Consider the following 22105-nt stretch of genomic DNA (forward strand, 5'->3'; position numbering starts at 1 on the left):
AACCATAGCACTAAAATGTCTAAAGGTATTAGTGGTGGCAAAGCAGAATACCAAGCAAAGAGGGAATCTAATAAGGGAGGGACAAAAGAAGGAATGCAGTGGGTCAGTGTGGTAGGGAAGGGAGTGGGAAATAGTAGAAAATATCTCATGGAGTCTTCCCACCAATTTACAAAGCTAGTGTTGTTAACATCCTCAAGGTCGCATTGGTAATAAATGGAGGAATCTGATCTAATCTATTACAACCCAGTTTTATGCATTGGGACTAAAACTTGATTATAAGAGCCATAAGGAATAAGACAAAAGGTAGAGACAAAACTGGACTAGTAGCAGTGGTGATGTGCTGTTGAGCGAATGGCCCAGAGTTCTTCTAATTCCCCTTGACTAGAAATAGGGTTGGTTCCACAGTTACAGGAATAGAAGAGGACACTTGAGCAATAAGGTTGAAGAAAAAAGCAGGGTGCCTAGTAGATATTAATTTATTAACATGTATTGGACCACATGTGGATCTCTCAATGGCTTTGCAAGTACTTTTTTACTGTGGTAAAAATATATATAAAATTAACAATTTTTAAGTGTACAATTCAGTGGCATTAAGTACATTCACAATGTTGTGTAACTATCTTGACTAAACTATAGGTTCTTTTTTTATACTATTCTCTATTCTTCATTGAGTTTGGCACAGTGTTATGCACATAGAAAGCACTCCATAAATACATGGTTAATTAGCCTAGATACTATCATGACCATGTGATGATAATGAGAGGATGTGGTCACTCTTGTTATGTTCCCAAATCATATGGTGTCTAAATGGAGTTTCTGTTGAGTGCTTGACAATGTGGTCATGAGAACTCACTCACCCTGGGAACAGTAATCAGGGGTTCTCCCTTGAGCTTTTGCCTAATAGCATTCTGTCTCATGTCCTTACACAGACTATTATAAATAGGACATTTGTTTACAGCCATGGCTATACCCAAAGTTTTCCTGCACAAATCTTCCTCAGATTAGGGGCTAGGAGCTGCTTACATAATGTAATCAGAAATACAACTTGTTAAATGGCCACAAACCCTTAATTCCCCTTTCATGTGCCTATTCCATTGGAAGAGAAATGTATTCCTTTTGAATGAGAAGAACTTTGTACATGTTTAGTTTGTTTTTTATATCAACTTTGAGGTATAATTTACATACACTGTAACTTATCCATGTTATCATGTACATATCGATGACTTTTGGCAAATGTAAATATTTGTGTAACCACACAGATTTTACAAACTATGTACAGATTTTACAAACTGCATTAGATCAGATTATGAGTTACAATTATTGAATAAATCTTGATTGTAAAAACAACAAATATTTTGGGATTTATATTGTATTATTCCCTTTTATATGCAAATATATTAACACACTATACAGATACCTAATTCAGAAATTTCAAACATTTTGCTGCTTCTGATTTAGAAGCATTTAAAAAAGGAAAATGCTTTTAACAATTTACTGTACTCAATTTTAGGCATTACATTCCAAGAAAAAAATCCACAAACTAGAAAACAAGCAGAGTAAGTCGCTAGTACTGAAAAGCTGAGAAATCATATTCTAGAAAGAACACATTAGAGAATCAAGAGTTCTTAAGAGAAGAAAATATGCTGAGGTGTGGTAGGGTTAGGAAGGATAATGTTGATCTCAAAGAAGTGAAAAACTTTTTGTTTTTTTTCCCTCTCCATTATGGTTTATTACAGGATATTGAACATAGTTCCCTGTGCTATACAGGGAACTATATTCAATAGGACCTTGTTGTTTATCCCTTCTATATATAATAATTTGCATCTGCTAATTCCGAATTCCCAATCCATCCCTCCCTAGCCCCACTTCCGCCTTGGCAACCACAAGTCTGTTCTCTATGTCTGTGAGTCTGTTTCTGTTTCGTAAATAAGTTCATTTGTGTCATATTTTAGATTCCACATATAAGTGATATCATATGGTATCTTTCTCTTTCTGACTTACTTCACTTAGTATGATAATCTCTAGGTTCATTCATGTTGCTGCAAATGGCATTATTTCATTCTTTTTTATGGCTGAGTAGTATAGAGAAAACCCTAATGACTCCATAAAAAAACTACTAGAAATGATAAATGAATTCACCAAGGTAGCAGGATACAAGATTAGCATACAGAAATCTGTTGCATTTCTTTACACTAACAATGAAATATCAGAAAGAGAAAGTAAAAAAACAATCCCTTTTAAAATCACATCAACAACAACAAAAAAAACTTAGGAATAAACCTGACCAAGGAGGTGAAATAATTGAAAGCTGAGAACTATAAAACACTGATAAAGGAAACTGAAGATGATGCAAAGAAATGTAAAGATATCCCATGTTCTTCAATTGGAGAAATTCATATTGTTAAAATGGCCATATACCCAAGGCAATCTACAGATTTAATATTATCCTTATCAGATTACCCATGACATTTTTCACAGACCTACAACGAATAATCCTGAAATTTATATGGAATCATAAAAGACCCAGAATTGCCAAAGCAATCCTGAAGAAAAAGAACAAAGCAGGAGGCATAACCTTCCCAGACTTCAGACAATACTACAAAGCTACAGTAATCAAAACAGTGTGGTACTGGCACAAAAAAAAAAAGACATATGGATCAATGCAACAGAAAAGAGAGCCCCGAAATAAACCCACACACCTACAGTCAAATCTTCGACAAAGGAGGCAAGAATATACAATGGGAAAAAGACAGTTTCTTCAGCAAGTGGTGCTGGGAAAGTTGGGCAGCTGCATGTAAATCAATGAAGTTAGAACACATCCTCTCACCATACACAAAAATAAACTCAAAATGGCTTAAAGACTTAAATGCAAGACTGACCCCCGAAAACTCCTATAAGAGAACACAGACAAAATATTCTCTGACATAAACTGTGGCAAAGTTTTCTTTCTAGGTCAGTATCCTAAGGCAATTGAAATAAAAGCAAAAATAAACAAACAAGACCTAATCAAACTTATAAGCTTTTGCACAGCAAAGGAAACCATAAATAAAAATGAAAATACAACCTATGGATTGGGAGAAAGTATTTGCAAACAATGCAACAAGGGATTAATTTCCAAAATATAAAACAGCTCATACAACTCAATAACAAAAAAACAAACAATCCAATCCAAAAATGGGCAGATGACCTAAACACATTTCTCCAAAGAAGACATGCAGATGGTCAATAGGCACAAGAAAAGATGCTCAATATCGCTATTAGAGAAATGCAAATCAAAACTACAAAGGGGTACCACCTACCACCGGTCAGAATGATCATCATTAAAAGGTCTACAAATATCAAATACTGTAGAGGGTGTAGAAAAGGGAACCCTCCTATACTGCTGGTGGGAATGTAAATTGGTACAGCCACTCTAGAAAACAGCATGGAAGTTCCTCAAAAAACTGAAAACAGTTGCCATATGATCCAGCAATCCCACACCTCTGCATATATCTGAAGAAAACTGTAATGTGAAAAGACACATTCACCCCAATGTTCATAGCAGCACTATTTACAATAGCCAAGACATGGAAGCAACCTAAATGCCCATCGACATAGTATCATGTCATCTGCATACACTGACAATTTTACCTCTTCTCTTCCAATTTGGATATGTTTTATTTTTGTCTTGTCTGGGCATCCTTGTCTTATTCCAGATTTTAGTGGGAAGGCTTTCAGCTTTTCACCGCTGAGTATTATGTTGGCTGTGGTGAAAAACTTTTGTATGGTAAAAAGACCAAACTTTTTCAGGATATGGCTCCAGAGGGCAAAAGTACTAGAGGAAAGTTATTAAGGGTAGAGTTTACTTTACATAAGAAAAAACTTCTAAGAGTTAGAGACTCCAAATGGAATGGTTGTATCCCTGCACTGTTATTGTTCAAAAATAGGCAAAAGATCATCTATTTGAGAAGTTGGTGCAAGAGTAGAAGGATTAGATTAGTAGGCCTCCTAACTCCTTTCCAAAAGGACAATTCTGAGATTGTGTGATCTAGGAACTTCTTCTAATTTAAAGCCAGATGTCAGGGAAACCATAACTCAAAGATGTACAACCCCTAAATCATGGTTTGATCAAGAACAATGAACTAAACCCAGACAGAAGCATACGCAGAAACAGACTTGCACCTGTATATACATACGTATACACACACACACACACACCCCTTCCCACAATTCCTGGGAAGGAAAAATAAGAATAACTTATAAAAATAATGACAAAATCTGTTCTATCTTTCCCACCAAATCTACTTTATGTTCCCTAGTCTATGTTAATAGTATCACTGGCTACCCGGTTACGCAGAATAAAGCCTTAATGTTTATTTTCTTTGACTCTTCCATCTTCCTCCAATTCCTACTAAGTCTACCCCAGAAATACCTCTCAGCTGTCTTTTATCTTTATACTTGTATTGCCATGCTCTCAGTTAAACTCCTGCAATTGATTCCTAAGGTCCTTCCACCTATAATCTCCTCCTCCCTAGGGCTATTATTCACACTGCTAACAGTGACCTTTCTGAAGCACAGGCTATCACATCACTCTAATCTGCTCAAAAATCTACTGGCTCCTTGATACCTACAAAGTAAAGTTCAAATTCTTTGGTATGGCCTTCAATGGCATCTCAATCTCCTTGCTTAGTTTGCCCATGGTATCTTATGCTTTGGTTACACTGTAGTTCTTGTCATTCCTGAAAGGCTATACCCTTCTTTACTCCATGTTTTTGTTTAGATGTCTTCAAATGCACCCCCTCATTCCCTCCTGTGGAAATTTTACTCATTTTCCAAGGCTCAAGCAAATGCTACCTATCTTGTGACACTATCCTTAATGCTTCTATGTCACAATCCCTGGCTCCCTCCCTTGGAATTAAACAATTCTCCTTGGAGCCAATAATACTTCTTTTCACACCTTATTTTTGCATTTAACAATAATGCTTGAAATTTCAGTTTTGGGTGAGTCCAAGCTTATGGCCACCCACTGTAAATCCTTAAAGGCAGACAGCAGGCTTCATTTATTTTTATATCCAACCTTGTCAGAACCCCAATACCAAGTACCTTTTGTGTAAAAAGTGCTTAATAATTTTTTTTTTAAATTGAACTGGGATTTGAGGACAGTTAGACTTCTGTCCCTGGCTCAATACCAGTCTTAAAAATTGTAAATTCGGGACTTCCCTGGTGGCACAGTGGTTAAGAATCTGCCAATGCAGGGGACATGGGTTCGAGCCCTGGTCTGGGAAGATCCCACATGCTGCAGAGCAACTAAGCCCATGCACCACAACTACTGAGCCCACGTGCCACAACTGCTGAAGCCCGCGTGCCTAGAGCCCATGGTCTGCAACAAGAGAAGCCACTGCAATGAGAAGACTGCGCACCGCAATGAAGAGTAGCCCCCGGTCGCTGCAACTAGAGAAAGCCTGCGCGCAGCAACGAAGACCCAACGCAGCCAAAAATAAAAAATTAATGAATTTAAAAAAAAAGAATAAAGATCCTTAATTTTTAAAAAATTGTAAATTCTATTAAAATTCTGCTCAGAAGCCTAGTGATTGATAAAAGTCTCTTATCCTATTAATCTAACATCTCTGAGCCAAAAACAGTTATATACTTACATTCACTAGGAGAGAGAAATCAGTGACCAGTTGGCTAAGTTCAATTAAGTCCTTAAAAAGAAAGAGAAAGAGGAAGTTACTTACTTTCATGCCTCACAGCTACCAAAAGGAAAATCATTTTTAACATACCGCTTCTAAGGTTTCCCATGATTCTGCAGCATTTTGATCTCGAGGAATTTCAGGCAACACATATATCTGAGTCATACTCTGAGGATCAGCTTCGTCTTCAGCAGTGTGAAATGTTCCTGGATGAACATAGCCTCATGTTTAGAGTTTATCTGCTTTGTTAGAAAGACGGTAGAATGAATCAATTCCATAAAACAACTACCATGTGAAATGCTTACTAACAGAATTCAGGCTAAAAGTAAATTGATTATATATCTATGGGCAAGTTACTTAACAAATATTTTTTCTTTAATTATTCTACAAAGTCATCTAAAAAAATTGCTACAGATACAACTTACCCAATCTGAATAACTAGGGCTAGATGTGGAAGTAGCACAAAGTAGAACTATTCTATTTGGCCAATGTTCTATGAAGAGATACCCAGTAGATATGTTTAACACTTTTCATTGCTAAATCATTAACATTTCTTTGGCTATTTTAGTAATAAACATCAGATTCACAAGATTTTAAAAGTAGGGAAGTGATGTATTTTTAGCAATGAAAATCAGTCATTTTTGGTAACAATAAATTTGTCATCAAACTAACATCTCTTACCATATGTATCTTTTTGTACATATCGCTACCCTTCTCCTCAGAGTAATTTTTCTGGCCCATGCCTCCACTGCTTCTATGTCATTTCTGGATTTTAAAAAGTCATCAACCCATTAAGGCTTTCCTCATTAAACACTGTTATAAAGATGAATTAATTTATACTCCAAACTCCACTTTCAAGTCTTTCTTATTTCCTTCTATTGGTTTTACCAATCCATTCATTAAACTGATATTTATAAAATGCCTACTATATGCCAATCAGTGTGCTAAGGTAAATCACAAAACAGTTCCAAGTCATAGTGGTTAGGGGTATGGGCCTAGTCAGAACGATCTGGGTTAGAATCCTAGTTTGGCTATTTACTAGCTCTTTGACTTGGGAAGGTATTTCACCTCTTTGACTGATTTTCCTCATTTGTAAAATGAGGTGGTATTTATTTTGCACTGTGGCTGGCTTATCTATTAAGAACAAGTGGTTAATAGTTACTATTACTGTCACTGCTACTGCCACTATTGTTAATGGAACTTACTATATAATGTGTGATATAGACATGTTAACAGGCAAGCTCACTATAGTCTGATAAGAACTATGATATGGGTAAGCATGGAATGCTATGTGAGCACCAAAGAAAGGTATTTAACCTAGACTTGTGGAGGAAGAGTGGTCTGAGAAGGTTCTGAAGCTGAAGCCTGAGGATGAACAGAAATTATATAGCTGAACTGGGGCATGGGTAGAGGGGGAAGGAGAAAGTATTCAGGCCAGGGAGAATAATATTTGCATAAGTTTGGGAACTGAAAGGAGTCAGTATAACTGAAGCATAGACTATGACAAGAGAAAGCAAAGGTTGAGGCTGGAAATCTAAGATGACATCATTTATGGCATTGTAAACTATATTAAAGTTTTGTCTTTCTCTTAAGATCAATCTGGAACTTTTAAAAGGAGTGGGAGACGGGAAGCTGAGGGTGCCATAATCAGATTTCAGATTTAGAAAGGTAACCACAGCTGTAGTGTGAACAACAGATTAAGGATGGAGTTGAAAGGTGAAAACTTAAAGAGTGAAAAACCAGTTGGGAGGCTTTTCAATGTGTCTGGTGCAAAATGATGATGGTGTGCTCTAGGATAGTGGCGGTGGAAATGGAAAGAAGAGATGTGAAGGTCTACTTCCCTTTGTCTTCCTTACTGCAAGCTCAAAACACCTACCACTTTAATATTTTCTGAGGACCCATTATGTATTGTGTTGAGTACCAGGGATAAAAAAAAGTGAATACAAAGTATCTGCTCTCAAGGAACTTATATTCTAGCAGAGAAGACATACAAAGAGACAATCCTAAAACAATAAGAGAGTGCACTGATATCTAGCTAAATATAGATACATATAGTATTTATGGGAGTTTCAAGCTGGGGGTGGCATCTGACCTAGTTTGGTGTGGTGTGCACCAAACTAAAAAAGGTGATCTTTCCTACTAGCCTAAGAAGATAGGAATATAAATTCTAGGTGGAGAGACCAGCATGAAAAAGGTCCTCAAAAAAAAAACAACAACCAATATAGCTTAATATAAAATCAGCAGTCTGGTCTTGCCAAAGCACAAAGTAAAAGACATACAATATAAAAGTGGTATTTTATAAAACTGCATTACTATTTTACTTTCAAAATTTGAGAATGTTTTACCTCTTGAGGAAAAAAACCCATCTGAATTGTTTAGGAAGGGCACAGTCAGTTGATTAAAAGTTAATTTGTAGGCTTATTAGAATTGACAGTGTTCTTTTAATTTTGAATCTTCACTGAAATGAGTACATTTCCCTACCTTAAAGGAAGAGCAAAAACTTCAAATACAAAATATGTTTTACATTACAACATATAGCAAATATCCAACATTTTAAAAGCTCTGATTTTTACAAATGCTTAAAAGAGTTACTTACCCTGTCTTAAGTTATCACATAAAAATACTTCTCAAAGTAATTAATTACTCTAAGATCTTTCTTCTACTTAATATTGCTTTTGTAATAAGAGCTCCCAACTTCTTTAATAGGATGATGAATAATGATAACTGTTATCATTAACAGATCAAATGTAAAGCAGAACTTTATAAACATAACAACACTCAAAAGATTTTTTTTAAGGCATAATCTTCGTTCTGTTAGAGAAGATTCCAATGAAATATGCCAGGATGTATAACAAAATAATTATTATTATCGTGATTACATAAATTCTTGACCTAAAAAATGAAGGGATGGGAAATGTTTGACATTTGAAGCAAACACAAAAGATTTCCCTCAGTGAAAAAATAAAAAATATTTAAGTCATTTATGTTTCACTTGAAACCAAACTGCGTATGCATCTTAGTTCAAATGGAGTCTTAGAACAAAGAAATCTGTTCTCTTCCATGGAAAATCCTGTTGTAAACTTACAACTCGGAACATCACTAATCAATTCGAGGCGTGACTAACAATAGAGAAAGGAATCTTTTAATTTCTACAACTTCCGTAATTCATTTATTCCAGCTTGTATTAAAAATCACTATATCTCAGTGATCATCCATTGACTTTGAACTTTTACAAGTTGCTACAGACATGATGAGGCAAAACACAGAGATAGATTATAGCTGCAGGAAAGATGGCTAAAGAGTTCTTATCCTGTCCACAGAAGTCAAAATTGCTATTGTTTTACAGGACATAACAATCTCAGTTCCATCCACTTGCAAACAACTGCAAGTGTAAAGGGCACGTGGACTATACGTATCACTCACCAGTGTTTTTCAAATTCTATTTATAAAATATTATTGACTATAAACTCAAATAAACATTAAGATATTTTTAATTCATGTGAAAAATAAGCTTAATAACATGGACATAAGACTCCTCCTTTCTCTCTGTGTCTAAACATATTCTCTCTCTGCCCCCCCCCACCTTTCTCCATACATCACGAAGGGCAATGACTCTAGTAAGAATTACAAGACATATTTAAGGAATTTCTACTAAATTTTACTACATTAGAAAAAGTTCCATTATAAATCTAAGTTAATTCAAAAGCATTTCCTGAATTCTTTCATGTTCTAACAGCTTTAACATAGTGACATTATTTTACTGATCATCTACATAAACCTACCCATTGAAATAAGATGACTTCTAAGTCATGGCTTAACTAAGCTGCAGAGGAGAATTTTTAAGAATATTAAAACCAATACAAAACACACCTTCTGAATAATATACAAAAGCATCTATGTGATTTACAAAACTGTTCAATACAAGTGTATATATGTACTGTGATAATATCTAATATTTCATTAAATTCAATATGCTGGTCTGAAGTTCCCAGCAGTTTTAAGGTTGGATTCTTTCCTTTTGTGAATATTTGTTTAAAATGTAATAAGATTCTGTTTCTATTGCACTGATGAAGTGTGTGTGCTGGATGGGGAGTAAGAAAGAAAGAGAGAAGCACTGGTTTGCTCTGTATGCCTTGATACACCTTTCTAAATACAAAACAAATGTGTAGGCTCATCACTTCTCTTGGTGGGAGGCAATATGCTAAAAATGAACTAGACACACAGGAGAGAAAGAAGGGAGTTTCTCAGATCAGGCAAGATCGGCAGAGAAGATTTGCTTTAGGAACTCTCAGAATCTGGACAAAAGAAACAGCAAAATCATCACAGCTTCCCCCTAAACTTAATAAGCTTCTTTCATTCTCCAGAGAACATAAAACATTCTATTCTACTTGTTATTTCTATCTGTAAATGAAAAACTATTTTTGTATTTTGATCTCAGTCATGGAAATGTGGCAACATTGCTCCTGAATCTTGATGTTTCCAACCAATTTATTTATAATCAGATTGAATTTTTAAAGGAAAAAGTATTTTAAGGCATTAATTTCTGTGCAAATCAAACATATATTTTCTGTATAGGCTGTCATTACTATTATGAGTACCTAAAGCAAAAATAAGAAAAAAACAGAGAGCACAGTATAAAAACATGTAGAATGACAGAAAAGAGTCTACAGCTAGAAGAAGACCACACATGGAGCAAACCCAGCTCTTACCCCACTATTAAAGTCTTACGTATTAGTTGCTCTCTTTTCGTTATTCTTCTTTCCCACCCTCTCAATTACTTGTTAATAATATTTATGGATTTAACACAACCTAGTAGAAACTTCACATTTGGTGAAATACTCAGGCATTGGGTGAGACAGTTAATTTTAACTGCTAATGTTGGCAATGGATTCAAAGTCAAAGCACAATCTGACCAGCAGACAGTTCAGAATTTGAAACTATACACACTGTTTTAGGTATAATTTAGGTATCTGATTTTATAAATAGAATGACTGTTTCAATTAAATCAGCACTAGATGCAGAGAGTTAATTTTGTAGTTTCTCTCAGTGGCAAGTGATTAGTTCTTTAGCTAATTTGGTATTCCATGAATTGAGAAGTTTGAGAACCAACAGAGTTGGAAAACAAATTTCACCTATTTCTTCTCCCTTATCCTCTGGCTCTGCCCCAATCTTCTTCACTTCCTCCGTACACATGCTTCCTCAAATTTTGCCAACATTTTTTTTTTAACACCAGTCAGCTCCCTACAGAGAAAGTTAATTGCCAGCAAACTGGGTAAACTACCTTTTTCTAATAATGACCCAATTCCTCTGATGACATATAAACCCAAACTTGTTGAGCCCAAACAATCCTACTGGTAGGAACACAAACAATGCAATACTAAAATGCAAATTAAAGCTAGAATACTTAAATAGAACTCAAAAGTTTTGTTTGCTAAGGAATTGCTGGTGATAGCGATTCAAAACTAAATAGCAGGGCTTCCCTGGTGGTGCAGTGGTCGAGAGTCCGACTGCAGATGCAGGGGACGCGGACTCGTGCCCCGGTCTGGGAAGATCCCACATGCCGCGGAGCGGCTAGACCCGTGAGCCATGGCCGCTGAGCCTGTGCGTCCAGAGCCTGTGCTCCACAACGGGAGAGGCCACAACAGTGAGAGGCCCGCTTACCGCAAAAAAAAACGAAAAAACAAAACAACAACAAAAAAAAACCTAAATAGCAAAAGAGACTGATGCCAGTGACTCTTACAAGAAAATCCAATATTATCAGTTTTATTACTGTCATCACAACTGTCACAATGTCTGGTAGATGACTCCTTAATCTCAGGGAACTTATAAGGCCCAGTTTCTCTATACACAAACATAAAGTATAGGTTTGCACTACATGGTAAGAACAACATTCAGCTGCATCATTATGGAGGTGATAATTACATATGAACAAGATGATGTAAACAGTAACTACAAACTATCAAAAAGCATTCTTCCCAAACACTCTTCGACCAAGGTTGAGTGCTAACATTTCCTTCTCCCCAGAACAACACTTTAGGCAGTGTTGCTAGGTAGCGGTTATCAACAGAGTGAAGTGATTAGAGCACATCTGAAATTATAAAATTGTCTCTAAAAAGATGTTTATTCATTCAGATTTCTAAAACATTTATTAATAATCCACTATGTGCCAAGTACTATGTATTATGTGCTTAGGTACTAAGGAGGCAATAAAAGCAAGATTACCCAGAAACTCTGGATGATGGCCTAAATGTTTCTTCTATTTTAAAAAAAAATTTCCCTGTAAAACTGGATCATTAGCACTGAAAATACAGTGTTAAAAATAATCTGGTTTTGGAGACAGGGAGTGATACAGGAACCTCCTAACTCCTAGGTAAATAAAAAGAGGAAAACAGGTCAGCTGTAACATCTCTCAGATTGTATTCTAATTTGTAATTTATTTATACCACACCCTTTCCATAAAGTTTTAAGGTGGCTTATAACATATATAAACTGTAATAAGATGGCATAAATTAAAAAGAGAAACTCTAAAACAAAAATGGAAATACAAGGACAGCAATTATAAAACAAAGCCAGGAAAGTTCAAAATTTGGGCTTTTGCAAATTAAAAAATTTAGATTTAAGTATTCCAGTAAACAAGTAGAGAAATCTTATTAGTGATGCCATTCAATACCCAGAAGAATAAAAAAGATTAATTGGGGCTTCCCTGGTGGCACAGTGGTTGGGAGTCCACCTGCCGATGCAGGGGACACGGGTTCATGCCCCGGTCCAGGAAGATTCCACATGCCGCGGAGCGGCTGGGCCCATGAGCCATGGCCGCTGAGCCTGCGCGTCCGGAGCCTGTGCTCTGCAACGGGAGAGGCCACAACTGTGAGAGGCCCGTGTACCGCAAAAAAAAAAAAAAAAAAAAAGGATTAATCGCTTTGAAGTACTACTACCTATTAAACAAAGAATTTTTTTCAGGGTTCCTTACACAGACATTATACAATGCAATCAACAATTATCAATTACATCCTTAGAAGAGTTATCATGACCAGTTTCATTGGCCTCTTTCTTAGAGTATCACTTCATAAAAGTTAATGGCATGACCCCCAATGCAGACTTTTCTGGGAGACAGATCTAACATGCCCTCTGAAAACCAGAATGCCTAAGAAAGAAGCATGCCTGCCTAGGCCACCCCCGCACCTGGAGATGAGGGAGGAGTACTCTGCAGACAAGGATGACATTTTCCTTAGGAAATATTTTAAAATTTATTTTTAATATATGCACAAATAGGTACTTGAAGCCTTTAAGTTCCTCACTATACAGCATAGCCTCAATTTTTTTACCCTGTAAAACTTGTAGGATATGCAATTCCAAGCACACTCAGGGTCCAAGAATTCAGCATACTGGACTAGAAGGTGATCCCTGGAGATTTATATATAATCTGCAATATCAATACAAGGAGGTAAACTTAATTAACTGCATTACTATACTATGATCAAGAATAAGACTTAGTACATTACCACCAACAGTCATGGATCTGGTCAAAGAAGGCTGTAATAAAGTTTCTTCATCATTAAATTGTTTCTTAAGCTCTTCTACAGATTCCAGATGGAGTTGAAGAAATTCTGCTGTTGCTGCTGATGCTTCTTCTTTAACAGGATCTATCATTCTCTTCAGAAGTCCAAGGTCATCCTTTTGGACTTTCAAACAAAGCTTCTCCATTTCTCGGATATTGGAGCGGAGTTGCTGTAAAAGAAAAAAAAATCTTTAAAGCCACCATCTCTTAATATAAAATATCTTTATTTTCAGAGGTAATTTGTGATAATGGCTTTCAATGGAAATCAGAAGTATTCTTTACAACAGACAGTATGTATTAATACTTTTCTGTTTTTTCACGTCTCTGGCCAAATCCAGCTTCTTTAGAACTCACATCCTCATACTCTGAATTTATTTAGCATTTTTTCCTTCATTAAATGTGATTATTACAAAGGTAACAAATGCTCTTCATAACAAATGAAACACTGCAGAAACACATCAAGAAAAAGTTAATGACTTTTTATTTTATATTGGAGTATAGCTGATTAACAATGTTGTGTTAGTTTTCCCCACTTCACCAATCCTACCACTTCTCTTAACTCAGTCCTTTCACATACTTATTGCTCATACAAACATTAGCATATAAAGCTTTTCTTTTTATAAAAAACAAATTACATTATGCACAATAATCTACAATTGACAAACTTCCACACCCCAACTTAACAATATCATAATGGATATCCCTCCTGGTCAATGACTGTACCATATTCCATAGTACTGATGTAATATAATTTATTCGATCACTCCTCCAGTGATTAAAGTCATTCATGTTGTTTCCAGTTTTTAGTTATTACAAACTATGAAACAAATGTACTAGACTATAAACCCTAATATATGGTAACAGTATATATTAGTGTTCTAGCATATACTATTATACTACATTTTGTAGGAATGATTCCCCAAAGTTAGAGTACTCACTCAAAGGATAATACGTATCTTTATTTCAGTAGCTATTATCAGTTCTTCCTCAAAAGGCTTAACAACTCACACTACCACTAAAGTCTGAGTTCCCATTTCCCCATATACTGCCAGTACTACATGTTATCTCACTGTTGTTTTACTTTGAATTGCTCTCTGAAGTTGCTAGATTTTTATGAAATGATCTTCTCTGCTGTTAAAAATCACCTATTGCCATAATTTATAAATTTTTCTCTAATGTTGATATAATAAATTATGGGCAAATTTCATGGTATAGGGCCATTTTAATATTTCTAAGATAGACCCTCCTTGGTCAATATATACAATTTTTTAATATACTGTGGGATTCAATTTGCTAATATTTTATTTGGAATTTTAGTACATCTGTATGAGTATGTGAATGTGTGTGTGTGTGTGTGTGTGTGTGTGTGTGTGCATGGATGCACACATGAACAGTGTGTGTGTCTATACTATCTTCACTAGGTTTAAACTTATTCTAACAGGTTTAAGTTTGTGCTAGCTTCATAAAATAAACTGAGGAGCTTTTCATCTTTTTCAGTGGTCTAGACTTTGAAAAACATGAAAACCAATTCTTCTTTTACAATTAAACAGAACTTGTAAGAATGATCTATATATGATGCTTATTTAAAATTATAGATCTCTAGTCATATAATATTTTAAATTCTTTTCCCCTAATGTACTTTCACAGACAGTAATGCAAATCCTGTACAGGAGACAGAACAAGAAGTACTGATTTCTTAAATTTTTCAAGTGCCTACTTTGAGTGAGGTGATGTAGTCCATATTATTACATTCCACATTATTACACATAGAGAAATCAAAACAAAATTTGTTCAGGATTTACTTAATTATCTAGCAGCAAAACTCAGGTTAAAACCCAGGTATTCTTACAAGTCCAGCAACCTTTCTATTAAACTATAACCATAATTCCTAGCTATACGGTACCTTAATACAATCTAAAGTATCTATTGTATTCTACTAAAATTAAAGCTAACTCTGAAAAAAAAATAGTTTAGCTACCACCTAGAACATCTTGTAAGATATTGTGGGTGAATCAAAAAGTTGTACCTCTATCCTATCATGACTCTATGCTTCATTTAACTTTATGTCCACTCTTATCATCCCCATGTGAGCTGGAAAACCTAAAGATAATTGGACTGTGGATTAAAAATATGTGATACATAAGCATTTTAGATGTAAAATTCATGGAACCCTAAGGGGCTTATGTGATCATTCAATTCAACTTCACAATTTTACAATATGGAAACTAGAGTCCAGCTGAACACAGTGGCAGAATTAGGACTAGAGTCCAGTTCTCAAGTCCTGGAAAAATATTGTCTCCTACACACCTCTTGGCTGTGTGATTCCTTTCTGGACTACAGTTATAACTTGGTTATGTACTTGCTACATAGTTCATAGAGGTATTTTAGGCGATGTTACTTTGGAGAAGCATTAAGAAGTTTCTGCAGCTAATGAGCATTTGCCTCTGACATATTCTTCCCCTCTTATAGAATCTGTACATATGTTACATCCCCAGTCAAATTACGGTGTCTAGCTTTAAGAACCCTTTATTACTATGGGTGAAGGGAAAAATGTTAAGGGAGAGAAAGGAAATACCCATTTAACTATAAAATCTGATACTATAATAACAAAAACACAAATAATGGCTAAATTTGTATCAACACTACTATAAGTTGTCCATTATGCTAAGTGCTTTACCTTCTTTATCTTGTTTTACCTTCACAATTTATTTTTGAAATAGATATTACTGTTATTCTCATTCTACAGAAGAGAAAATTAAAAGCAAATTAAGAAAATATCCCAGGATTACACTTCTAGTAAAAAGTAAAGCCAGGAATCAAATTCAGGCTATAGAGCATGTGTGCTCAACAACTTTACTATATAGCTATACTATCCAAAAGAAATACAATACAAACCATAAATGCAAGCCATACACTATGTAATTTTAAATTTTCTAACAGTCACATTAAAAAAGTAAAAAGGAAGAGATGAATTAGTTTTAATATATTTTATTTAACCCAATGCATCCGAAACATTATCATTTCAACATGTAATCAATATAAAAATTATTAATGAAATATTTTACATGATTTTATTTGTAGTCAGTCTTAGAAATTTGGCATATATATTACATTCACAGCACATCTCAATTCAAACTAGCCACATTTTAAGTGCTCAACAATTATATGTGGCTAAGGGCTACTATATTGGACAGCTACTATATAGCTACAGAGTCTCTCTAAAGTTAATATGTGAAGAATATAAAGTAGGTGTTTCTGCTTCTGGCTATAGCAGGCTGGATAATTAAAATAACCCTCCCATCAATGACTACTTAAAAAGATGAAAGCAACATAAATCACAAAACAAACCAAAAGAAAAATAAATTCAAAAGCATCAAAAAAGCAAACAATGGCTTCCCTGGTGGCGCAGTGGTTGAGAGTCTGCCTGCCAATGCAGGGGACACGGGTTTGAGCCCTGGTCTGGGAAGATCCCACATGCCGCGGAGCAACTGGGCCCGTGAGCCACAATTACTGAGCCTGCGCGTCTGGAGCCTGTGCTCTGCAACAAGAGAGGCCGCGATAGTGAGTGGCCCCCGCTCGCCACAACTAGAGAAAGCCCTCGCACGGAAACGAAGACCCAATACAGCCATAAATAAATAAATAAAGCAAACTGTCAACAAGTAAAAATAAATAAACACTATTATTAAAAAAAAAAAGCAAACAAGATAGCGAGAAATTTGTAGGCCAAGAATTGGGCAAAGATAGAAATCCAGAGACGTGAGTCCTGAATTTAGGTCACATTTGCTTGAGTGTATCTGATTACCAGAGTCCTTGACAGCCTCACAAATCTCAGGGTAAAATATCCAATGCCAGGACCTGCTACGGATAAGCACTATGGTACCTTGGGTTGGAATCTTAAAAGAACTGCACCCTAGGAGCACAGGTGATCCTGAAATAAATCAGCCCTTGCAGGAACTGCAGTTTGGCTTCCTGTCTTTTGTGTAGCTAACATAAATCTTTATCTCTGAAATAGTATAAAGATAATCTTGGAAGTTAGTACCCCAGACGCTTAGAAGAAGCAAATGAACATCCTCTCTGGAGGAAAATAATGTCACATCTAGCTATCAATAACTTCCATAAATAATTTTTCAAATATAATGTCCACCAATCAAAGACAATCAAGCACATGAGGACATACACAACATAATGAAGAAACAGCAGAAACAACAGACAATTGAAACATCCAAAGGGACTTCTAATAGGGGAATTAGCAAATGTAACTTATAAAACTATGGTTATTTTGTTCCAAGATATAAGTATCAAGCTTGAAAATTCAGGAGATAACCGGAAACCATAAAAGGCAAAATGTAGATTGTAGAAAAGAATGAATATCATTTAAAAATACAGTACACAATCTTTGTACACTGTTGGTGGTAATGTAATTTGGTAGTCACTGTGAAAAACAGTATGGAGGTTTCTTAAAAAAATAAAAATAGAACTACCATATGACCCAGCAATTCCATTCCTGGATATATATCCAAAAAAATCGAAAAACATTAATTTGAAAAGATACATGCGAAGATTACTGGGGAAGATGGCGGAAGAGTAGGACGCGGAGATCACCTTCCTCTCCACAGATACACCAAAAATACATCTACACGTGGAACAACTCCTACAGAACACCTACTGAATGCTGCCAGAAGACCTCAGACCTCCCAAAAGGCAAGAACCTCCCCCCCACGTACCTGGGTAGGGCAAAAGAAAAAGGAATAAACAGAGACAAAAGGAAAGGGAAGGGACCTGCACCAGTGGGAGGGAGCTGCGAAGGAGGAAAGGTTTCCACACACTAGGAAGCCCCTTTGCAGGCGGAGGCTGTGGCTGGCGGAGGGGGAAAGCTTCGGAGCTGCGAAGGAGAGCACAGCAACCGGGGTACGGAGGGCAAAGCGGACAGTTTCCCGCACAGAGGATCGGTGCCGACCAGCACTCACCAGCCCGAGAGGCTTGTCTGCTCACCCGCCGGGGTGGGCGGGGCTGGGAGCTGAGGCTCAACTTCGGTAGGAGCGACGGGAGAGGACTGGGGTTGGCGGCGTGAGCACAGCCTGCAGGGGGTTGGTGCGCCGCGGCTAGCCGGGAGGGAGTCCGGAGAAAGGTCTGCACCTGCCAAAGAGGCAAGAGACTTTTTCTTCTTTTGTCTCCTAGTGCGCGAGGAGAGGGGATTAAGAGTGCTGCTTAAAGGAGCTCCAGAGACGGGCACAAGCCGCGGCTAAAAGCGCGAATCCCAATGATGGGCATGGGATGCTAAGGCTGCTGCTGCCGCCACCAAGAAGCCTGTGTACGAGCACAGGTCACTATCCACAACCCGCTTCCGGGGAGCCTGTGCAGCCCGCCACTGCCAGGGTCCTGGGATCCAGGGACAACTCCCCCAGAAGAACGCACGGCGGGCCTCAGGCTGGTGCAATGTCACACCTGACTGCCACCGCAGGCTCGCCCCGCACTCCGTGCCCCTCCCTCCCCGCCGGCCTGAGTGAGCCAGAGCCCCCGAATCAGCAGCTCCTTTAACCCTGCCCTGTCTGAGCGAAGAACAGACGCCCTCCGGCCGACCTACACGCACAGGCAGGGTCAAATCCAAAGCTGAGCCACTGGGAGCTGTGAGAACAAAGAAGAGAAAGGGAAATCTCTCCCAGCAGCCTCAGAAGCAGCGGATTAAAGCTCCACAATCAACTTGATGTACCCTGCATCTGTGGAATACATGAATAGTCAACGAATCATCCCAAATTAAGGAGGTGGACTCTGAAAGGAAGATTTATGATTTTTTCCCCATTTCCTCTTTTTGTGTGTGTATGTGTATGCTTCTGTGTGAGATTTTGTCTGTATAGCTTTGCTTCCACCATTTATAATAGGGTTCTATCTGTCCGTTTTTTTTTTGTTTGTTTTTTTTAATTATTTTCTTAATAATTATTTTTTATTTTAATAACTTCTATTTTATTCTACTTTTCTTTCTTTCTTTCTTTCCCTCCTTCCCTCCTTTAGACAACGAATCATCCCAAATTGAGGAGGTGGACTTCGAGAGCAGGATTTATGATTTTTTCCCCTTTTCCTCTTTTTGTGTGTATGTGTATGCTTCTATGTGAGATTTTGTGTGTATAGCTTTGCTTCCACCATTTATCCTAGGGTTCTACCCGTCCGTTTTTGTTTTTTTTTTCTTAACTTTTTTTTCCTTTTTCTTCTCTTAAAAATTATTTTATTTTAAAATTTTTATTATATTTTATGTTACTTAATTTCTTTCACTTTATCTTCTTTTTATCCTTCCCTCCTTCCTTCCTTCCTTCCTTCCTTCCTCCCTCCCTTTTCTTTTTCTTTCTTTCTTTCTTCTACTAATTCTTTCTTTCTACTTTATCTCCCTTTTATTCTGAGCCATGTGAATGAAAGGCTCTTGGTGCTGCAGCCAGGAGTCAGTGCTGTGCCTCTGAGGTGGGAGAGCCAACTTCAGCACACTGGTCCACAAGAGACCTCCCAGCTCCACATAATATCAAATGGCGAAAATCTCCCAGAGAACTCCATCTCAACACCAGCACCCAGCTTCACTCAACGACCAGCAAACTACAGTGCTGGACATCCTATGGCAAACAACTAGCAAGACAGGAACACAACCCCACCCATTAGCAGAGAGGCTGCCCAAAATCATAATAAGTCCACAGACACCCCAAAACACACCACCAGACGTGGATCTGCCCACCAGAAAGACAAGATCCAGCCTCATCCACCAGAACACAGGCACTAGTCCCCTCCACCAGGAAGCCTACACAACCCACTGAATCAACTTTAGCCACTGGGGACAGACACCAAAAACACCATGAACTACGAACCTGCAGCCTGCAAAAAGGAGACCCCAAACACAGTAAGATAAGCAAAATGAGAAGACAGAAAAACACACAGGAGATGAAGGAGCAAGATAAAAACCCACAAGACCTAACAAATGAAGAGGAAATAGGCAGTCTACCTGAAAAAGAATTCAGAATAATGATAGTAAAGATGATCCAGAATCTTGGAAATAGAATAGACAAAATGCAAGAAACATTTAACAAGGACCTAGAAGAACTAAAGATGAAACAAACAACGATGAACAACACAATAAATGAAATTAAAAATACTCTAGATGGGATCAATAGCAGAATAACTGAGGCAGAAGAACGGATAAGTGACCTGGAAGATAAAATAGTGGAAATAACTACTGCAAAGCAGAATAAGGAAAAAAGAATAAAAAGAACTGAGGACAGTCTCAGAGACCTCTGGGACAACATTAAACACACCAACGTTTGACTTACAGGGGTTCCAGAAGAAGAAGAGAAAAAGAAAGCGACTGAGAAAATATTTGAAGAGATTATAGTTGAAAACTTCCCTAATATGGGAAAGGAAATAGTTAATCAAGTCCAGAGAGCACAGAGAGTCCCATACAGGAAAATCCAAGGAGAAATACACCAAGACACATATTAATCAAACTGTCAAAAACTAAATACAAAGAAAACATATTAAAAGCAGCAAAGGAAAAACAACAAATAACACACAAGGGAATCCCCATAAGGTTAACAGCTGATCTTTCAGCAGAAACTCTGCAAGCCAGAAGGGACTGGCAGGACATATTTAAAGTGATGAAGGAGAAAAACCTGCAACCAAGATTACTCTACCCAGCAAGGATCTCAAATTTGATGGAGAAGTTAAAACTTTATAGACAAGCAAAAGCTGAGAGAGTTCAGCACCACCAAACCAGCTTTACAACAAATGCTAAAGGAACTTCTCTAGACAAGACACACAAGAGAAGGAAAAGACCTATAATAACGAACCCAAAAGAATTTAGAAAATGGGAATAGGAACATACATATCGATAATTACCTTAAATGTAAATGGACTAAATGCTCCCACCAAAAGACACAGATTGGCTGAATGGATACAAAAACAAGACCCTTATATATGCTGTCTACAAGAGACCCACTTCAGACCTAGAGACACATACAGACTGAAAGTAAGGGGATGGAAAAAGATATTCCATGCAAATGGAAACCAAAAGAAAGCTGGAGTAGCAATTCTCATATCAGACAAAATAGACTTTAAAATAAGAACTATTAAAAGAGACAAAGAAGGACACTACATAATGATCAAGGGATGGATGCAAGAAGAAGATATAACAATTGTAAATATTTATGCACCCAACATAGGAGCACCTCAATACATAAGGCAAATACTAACAGCCATAAAAGGGGAAATTGACAGTAACACATTCATAGTAGGGGACTTAAACACTCCACTTTCACCAATGGACAGATCATCGAAAATGAAAATAAATAAGTAAACACAAGCTTTAAATGATACATTAAACAAGATGGACTTAATTGATATTTATAGGACACTCCATCCAAAAACAACAGAATACACATTTTTCTCAAGTGCTCATGGAACATTCTCCAGGATAGATCATATCTTGGGTCACAAATCAAGCCTTGGTAAATTTAAGAAAATTGAAATTGTATCAAATATCTTTTCTGACCACAACACCATGAGACTAGATATCAATTACAGGAAAAGATCTGAAAAAATACAAACACATGGAGGCTAAACAATACACTACTTAATAATAAAGTGATCATTGAAGAAATCAAAGAGGAAATAAAAAAATACCTAGAAACAAATGACAATGGAGACACAACGACCCAAAATCTATGGGATGCAGCAAAAGCAGTTCTAAGGGGGAAGTTTATAGCAACACAAGCCCACCTTAAGAAGCAGGAAACATCTCGAATAAACAACCTAACCTTGCACCTAAAGCAATTAGAGAAAGAAGAACAAAAAAACCCCAAAGCTAGCAGAAGGAAAGAAATCATAAAAATCAGATCAGAAATAA

At 36.9% G+C, this 22105-nt stretch overlaps 1 protein-coding gene across 5 annotated transcripts in view; it reads right to left on the minus strand.

Annotated features, from left to right (window-relative positions):
* The window catches only part of STX17 (syntaxin 17), an 87854-nt gene that overhangs the window by 18025 nt on the left and 47724 nt on the right, over nucleotides 1-22105 (minus strand). For all 5 annotated transcript variants that reach the window (XR_010944937.1, XM_067743820.1, XM_067743822.1 and 2 more), the window contains exons 4-6: nucleotides 13175-13400; nucleotides 5763-5878; nucleotides 5634-5684 (exon numbers count right to left, since the gene is read on the minus strand). Coding sequence is in view for 4 of the 5 variants with exons in the window: in XM_067743820.1 (XP_067599921.1) it covers nucleotides 5634-5684; nucleotides 5763-5878; nucleotides 13175-13400 (393 nt within the window). In the remaining variant the exon portion in view is untranslated. The remainder of the gene's footprint in view (nucleotides 1-5633; nucleotides 5685-5762; nucleotides 5879-13174; nucleotides 13401-22105) is intronic.

The sequence above is a fragment of the Pseudorca crassidens genome, chromosome 7 (genome assembly GCF_039906515.1).
Source record: "Pseudorca crassidens isolate mPseCra1 chromosome 7, mPseCra1.hap1, whole genome shotgun sequence".
Classification (NCBI taxonomy): Eukaryota; Metazoa; Chordata; class Mammalia; order Artiodactyla; family Delphinidae; genus Pseudorca; species Pseudorca crassidens.